Source organism: Hevea brasiliensis, chromosome 11, assembly GCF_030052815.1.
Source record: "Hevea brasiliensis isolate MT/VB/25A 57/8 chromosome 11, ASM3005281v1, whole genome shotgun sequence".
Taxonomy (NCBI): Eukaryota; Viridiplantae; Streptophyta; class Magnoliopsida; order Malpighiales; family Euphorbiaceae; genus Hevea; species Hevea brasiliensis.
The window spans coordinates 1,533,215-1,540,058 of NC_079503.1; the positions used below are offsets into that span (position 1 = coordinate 1,533,215).

General features: G+C 36.4%; 1 protein-coding gene across 4 annotated transcripts; it reads left to right on the forward strand.

Moving 5' to 3' along the window:
* Positions 1-299: 299 nt before the first annotated feature.
* On the forward strand, positions 300-5,801 carry LOC110643202 (homeobox protein knotted-1-like 3). 4 transcript variants are annotated; one of them, XM_058129594.1, is made up of 7 exons: positions 300-579; positions 716-1,436; positions 3,879-3,999; positions 4,157-4,350; positions 4,440-4,571; positions 4,999-5,135; positions 5,221-5,801. In XM_058129594.1, the coding sequence occupies exons 2-7, from the start codon at positions 747-749 to the stop codon at positions 5,258-5,260; spliced, it is 1,314 nt and encodes a 437-aa protein (XP_057985577.1). In that variant the 5' UTR covers positions 300-579; positions 716-746; the 3' UTR covers positions 5,261-5,801. The 4 variants fall into 4 exon arrangements, with proteins under 4 accessions (XP_057985577.1, XP_057985579.1, XP_057985578.1 ...); XM_058129596.1 differs by having other exon boundaries at positions 5,224-5,801; XM_058129595.1 differs by having other exon boundaries at positions 301-1,436; positions 5,224-5,801.
* The last annotated feature ends 1,043 nt before the right edge of the window (positions 5,802-6,844 follow it).

Genomic DNA, 6,844 nt, shown 5'->3' on the forward strand with positions numbered 1-6,844 from the left:
CAGTATTAAAAATGACTTCTATAGGAAAAATAAAAAAAAAATTTAATATTTTTTATTTATATAAATTAATTTTCATTATTTTATTAAAGAACAACAAAAATTCTATTTACGGTTTTTTTTTTTAAATTTTGGATTACATGAATGGTAATAATGGGATGCCAAAATAATAATTTGAAGGGCTTAGATGGTAGGTTAGGTTGAATATTTGAGGGCTCAACGGCTCATATAAAAACCCATCATTTTATAAGAAGCTGATTTCTTCGCCTGAAAACCACTTTTCTTCCTCCTCCAGCTCTCTTCCTAGCTAGGTCCCCACTCTCTCTCTCTCTCTCTCTCTAAGCAACCTTCTTGCTCCTGATACGTTTTATCACAAGCCCATATGTATAACATCATCATCTTCATACATCTCTCTGTACAGACACAGAGACAGTAGAGGATAATCTGTGTTAAAAAGGACCATGATCTCTGCGTTTCTTTGACTCTCTATAGTTTTTACTTTCACTGTTTCTACTGCATCAAGTACCAACCACCAGTCTTCTCTCTCTCCCCCCTTTCTCTTTCTCTATATAGTCTGCACCTGTAAGAAACCTATCTCTCTCCATCATTTTCTTCTTTTATGCAACCTTGCTTTCTCACTCCCTTGTTATCTCTCTCTCTTTCTATCTATATCCATGCTTTTATAATCGGCTTTTCTTTCTTGATTGCTTTGTTTCAGATACTAATACAAAACGAGAAACAATTTAAACATGGCGTTTCATCACAATCTGTCTCAAGACCTTCCTCTCCATCATTTCTCTGCAGGCCAAACCCAACAGCAACAGCAACAGCAGCAAAATATACCCGAAAGCACCTCCGCGCCTAATTGGCTTAACACTGCTCTCCTCCGTGCCCAACAACCACAACCACCATCCGACTCCCACTTCACCGATACTAATTTTTTAAATCTTCACACCACTTCTACCACCAACTCCGATTCTACTGCTTCCCAGAATCCTACCCAATGGCTCTCCCGCTCCTCCTCTCTACTCAACCGCAATCACAGCGATGTTATCGATGATGTCACCGCCGCAACCGCTGCTGACTCCATCATTGCGGGCACTATTTCCCACGAATCACCCGATTTGAAAACCAACACCAATAACAACAGCGATACCATGAACAACAAGAGCGAAGGAGGGGTGGTTGAGAGTGGTGGAGGCGGGGAGGGAGTGGTTAACTGGCAGAATGCGAGGTACAAGGCGGAGATACTGTCTCACCCGTTGTATGACCAGTTGTTGTCGGCACACGTGGCGTGTTTGCGAATCGCCACTCCGGTGGATCAGTTGCCAAGAATTGACGCCCAGCTCGCCCAGTCACAGCACGTAGTGGCTAAATACTCCGCCCTCGGCGGCGGGACTCAGGGCATAGCTGATGATAAGGAGCTTGATCACTTCATGGTATGCTATTAGTTACCCTGTGATCTTTCTTTTTATTTATATTTAAGCCTTCCTCTTCCAAATTCTAAGCACAAAACTCAATTCTATTTTATCAATATATTGCTACTCTTTCTAAAGCTTATCAATTTAGTGCCTGATTCAAATTCATGACATGGTTAGTCAATTGAAGCGGATTGGAGCTTAATTGGTGTATGAATTTGGGATTTCTTGCGTTACTTGAAATGGATTTGGGCTTTCAATAAGTTAGCAGTTGGGGCACTTTTTGTAGCTGTTTGGAGATTGAGTGGAGGTGAATACACCGACAGAGGATTTTGGGGAAATTTAAGAAAGTTTTGATGGTGGCTTTTTGAGTGGCTGTTAGGCACTTCGTGGATCTATGTCAATACTTTGAGGTTGTTTGTGACACTAAAAAAGGTTGCGTCTCTGGTCTCAAATTTCAGTTCCTGTGGTTTCTGGTTCAGAGTTCGAATCTGAATTTTGGATATAATGATGCAAATACATTTGAGCTCATGCAAAAGATGTCAATTTTGATGGTTTTTCTATCTTGGGTAATTGAAAATATTGTGATTTTGGGGCTGACAAGGAGATATCTATATGGACTATGGCCACCAGTGACACGGCTCCAATCTTCATTTCTTGATTCTATGGAAACCCTGAAGAGAGGGTTTCTTTTAGTGAAATGATCTATATTGTAAAATCAATGTTGAGTTTGAAGTTTGTTCTGGTTCCTACAAATGGGAAATTCTCACATGTGATTATATGAGAGAGCTGGGAAATATCTGGTACCAACAGAGTTCAGCTTTCTTAAGCAAACCAACAAAGTATTAATTTATTGATCTAATATTTTAACCATCCTGCCTCAGTAGAGACCTTATTATTTAACAAATTTATTGGGAAGGGGAAGCGTCCAGCAGAGGAACCAGATGCGAAGGTTACTGCTTGGCCAAATCACTGGAATTATTGTATAGGCATCATGATAATTCCAAAAAAGAAAAAAAAAGGACACCCTAATGTCCAACACCATGACTTACCCAGTAGTTCTCTGTTTCCAACATGGAATGAAATTATCGTTGACATGCAGTGGAGATTATTTGCTATGTCTATGAGAAAGAAAAAGAGCTGATTTTCTATACTTAGATTTTTCCATTTAGTGTGAAGACTGCTAGATTCATTTCTGACCAACACTAATATATTTATGAAAGTCTTAGGGACAAAAAACATTCTTTGGAGATAGGAGCAATGCATGAAAGGATGCGCTGGGCCAAGCATACTCTTTCTGAGATATTATTAAATACATTCAGATTAATACTCTCACTCATATTAATGTGATATTCATCTCTCGTAATTTATGGAAAGACTCCTAGAAAATATATATATTTTTTTGTACTCTGTGTATTTAATATTCTCTTACCTTTTTTAGCAGCTCTTCTAAATCGTTACCTAATTTCTTAGTGACTTGGCTTCATGCATGAGATTATATTAGTTACCTATAATTTTGTTAGGGAAGTTGTATGCAGCCATTTCACCTCCAGCTACCTAATAACCCAGCATGAATGCCTTGGAATACCAAAAACAAAACCCCAGCATGAATGCCTTGGAATCTTTAGGAATTGCTAGTGGGTGTTGAATTGACTTGACTCCTTATATATTTTCTTGTCTACTAAGAGGTAATGTAGTATTAAAAAGAAGATTAACTTAAAAATTACATTCATTATAAAATTTAAAAATTTGGATTTTTATTGTTTAAAATCCTATTATTAATTAGAAATATTTGTAGAATAATATTTTATTTTATTTTATTAAAAAAATTAAATTATTTTGAAATTTCTAATTCTTGTATTAATCGGAGTAGTGTTAACCCTTATAGTTTATTATTGTGATTATATCATATATGATTGAAAATTAATTCTATCAAAATGAATGATTAAAAATTAATAAAAGTTTGAGAATTTATTTTTCTTCTTTTCTGTTTTGATAATTTATTTCTCTTAATCTTTTGGTTTCTTCTTGTTCTACATCAAGAGGCTATTGAATTTTGAATAATGTAATAGGAATAGCTCTCTACCATCACTATCCCAACCATCCAAGAATATTGAGTTGATGTTCATATAGAAAATTTAGTCTTCTTTTTAATTACTTCTATCACAAAACAATCCCCGCGAAAAAAAAAGGCCTGCTCCAGTCTGTTGGGTCATACGGTTTTCACGATTGAACGGTGGAGAATTTATTTTGTTTTGGGTCTATGAATTATGAATTTGTCCTTTCGCTGTAAGCTTGATTATTTTGTCACATGATTGTGAAATTGCAAAGCAAGCTCACTTGTATTCCCTACATTGTTGCAGTTATTGACTCTGTTACTGTCGTTGTTGAAGTTACTTCACAAAACCAAAAAATATATTTACGGTGTCAAAGTTTTGATCTTTCTATTTCTTGCTATTGTAGACACACTATTTTCTGTTGCTTTGTTCCTTTAAAGAACAATTGCAACAACACGTTCGAGTCCATGCGATGGAAGCAGTAATGGCCTGCTGGGAGATAGAGCAGTCCCTGCAAAGCTTAACTGGTACTGTTTCCTACTATCTACTTAATTTACTTGTTGAATAAAGTAATTAACTGCTTGATCATACGAGCTCTACAACAGTTGGAGTAGCTATATTTTGTTAAAAATTGTAGCCATCCCCTGATAACTACTAATGTTGATTCATACTTTGCATGAACAGGAGTTTCTCCAGGTGAAGGTACGGGTGCAACAATGTCTGATGATGATGAAGACCAAGTAGATAGTGATGCAAATTTGTTTGATCCAAGTTTGGATGGTTCAGATGCCATGGGATTCGGTCCTCTTATCCCAACAGAGAGCGAGAGGTCTTTAATGGAGAGGGTGAGGCAAGAATTGAAGCATGAATTAAAGCAGGTCAAAGAATTACCTATTTATTGGATTGACCGAGAAGCATATATCTTGGAAGATTTTCAAAGATGTGCTCTACTCTCTCTGTTTTGTAGGGTTACAAAGAGAAAATTGCTGACATTAGAGAGGAAATTTTGCGCAAGAGAAGAGCAGGAAAGCTACCTGGGGACACCACTTCTGTCTTGAAATCTTGGTGGCAATCACATTCCAAGTGGCCTTATCCTACTGTAAGTATTCCGATAGGTTTTTAGCTTCAATTGCATTGCTTAGGAGCTGCTCTTTAGCCTTGTGATATGTCTAACTGCTAAGCATCAGCTTTAGTCATTGAAACCCCACCATGGTTGTGGTGTGTCGGGAGACTAGTGAAAAAAATACACTTTCTTAGAATTTAGTACAACCAATTCCCAATCTTAGTGTCAAAAAGTCATGAAATTTCCTCCATTAAAAAATCAGCAAGATCGATGTAGCTAAACGGGCACATGAGGGCACACACCAGACTAACAAACAGAGAGTTTGTGAAAATTGATCCTGACAAGACATTGGTGGGTGAGGAGGGAGTAGTTAAGCCAAAGTCTTGGCTCTCTAAGTCTTTCACTTTTCTTAGAAGACTTTGTAAATGACATCTTTTAATCTTATATAATCATGTCTTTTCAGGAGGAAGATAAGGCAAGGTTGGTACAGGAAACAGGCTTGCAATTAAAGCAGATAAATAATTGGTTCATCAACCAGAGGAAGAGGAACTGGCACAGTAATCCTTCAACTTCAACAGTCTTGAAAAGCAAACGTAAAAGGTATATGTTTTGTTTAAAGCCCGTTTAATTTGTCATCTTTCTCAATGGGTTTTATGAGCTCTAGCACCAACCTTAATTTGAAAAGAAGTAATGCAGGTGATAACAGTGGTGAACGTTTCATGTAAATCCAAGAACGAATTCTCCTATGATCGATCAATCTCTGATCATTCGTCTGCACTCAAGGATCAATAAAGATATCCAAAAATTATATATATAGAAACTGTGACAGTAGCTGCTACAGTCTACCGAATTCGAGCAAAGGAACCATATATTTTGCTTCTAGATAAGAAGGCTAACATAGGGAGAGGATGAGTGAGGCTCAAAACACAAGCATATATGCAGATGGTAGAAGCATATGTGATCATGCAAATATGTTATTTGGAATTTGAAAAATTTCAGAGATTATATTACTGTAGCTGAGTTAGATATAGTCATATAGCACCTTGTGGATCTTGATATCTTGCAGGTTTATGATTTTTGTTTATATCTGTGAATAGTAAAGAATAGAGAGAGGAGAGGTTATGGGGTGTACAGTAATAATCTTTGCATGCTTGATTTCTTAGGGTCATTATATATTAGATTATAGCTTTTTTGGCAATGTGGATGCATGTGGGATTTGATTTAAATTTGCAGTGGAATATTATTAAGTCTTTTGGAGCTTATTAATGATAATGTTCTTCAAGCAAACTAATTAATTAGGATCTAATGCCATTGTCAGGAATAAAGAATTCTTGTTTTTAGAATTCAATTTTAATTCTCTCTATGATCTCTTTATATGTGAAAATTCTATATATTAAAGTTGATTTAACTGTTCTACTTTCAGCTTATGAATCGATATCTCACGATCACTAATTAATAAGATAACTCAATCCATCTGCTATAACTGGTTTCTCAATAAAAATGGATTGTTCCAAGAGCATAATTGACATGAGAGCAGTTCGTTTCGATTTGGGTTTCAACTTAAGACCTCGTAGTCTTACCAACAATTCATTCAGTGATTATAATGACTCGTTAGGGTTGTTCAATAGTAATAAACATAAGAATGTGCAATATACATGGTTCAGAGTAATGGGAACTATTACAAGTAGAAGATTAAATGGAAAAACCAGCAAACAACGAAATTATAATCAGCAAGAATCAATCTAATACCAGGTCAAACACACCCCAATTAGCCTTTGTACATCCCAACTGGAGCTGAAAATCTAGCTGAAAAATCAGGAAATGCATCTTCTGCATCTTTATCAATCCCATCATCAAAATTAAGTGCATAACTTTGAGGATCATATTGATATTGCGTCCTTCTTTTCTTGTTGAATCCATGCACTTTAGTAAACCTGCGAATAAAATTCTTCCACCTTGGCCCAGCCAAAACCTCTGAAATTTCCTTTAGTTTCCTTGCTCTTTCCACAAACCAACCATCGTTTATCTCCTCTAGTTTGGACAAGAGATATCTATGTGATCCATTGTTGTTTCTTTTCCAGCAAAGTCTATAGAAACAGCAACAACCAGAGGACATATCTGCACCTTCATAATCTTCAATGAAATGGGTTTCTGATTAATTGTGAGCTTTCGCTGACTGTTGCTGCTGGTTTTTCTTGTGGTTTGGCCATAAACAGGATGCGATATATATGAAGAAGAAAGCTAGATATATCGCACTAGGGAATCTAGTTCATGTCAAGAGAAAGACGTGAAAAGAGACCCCAATGCAG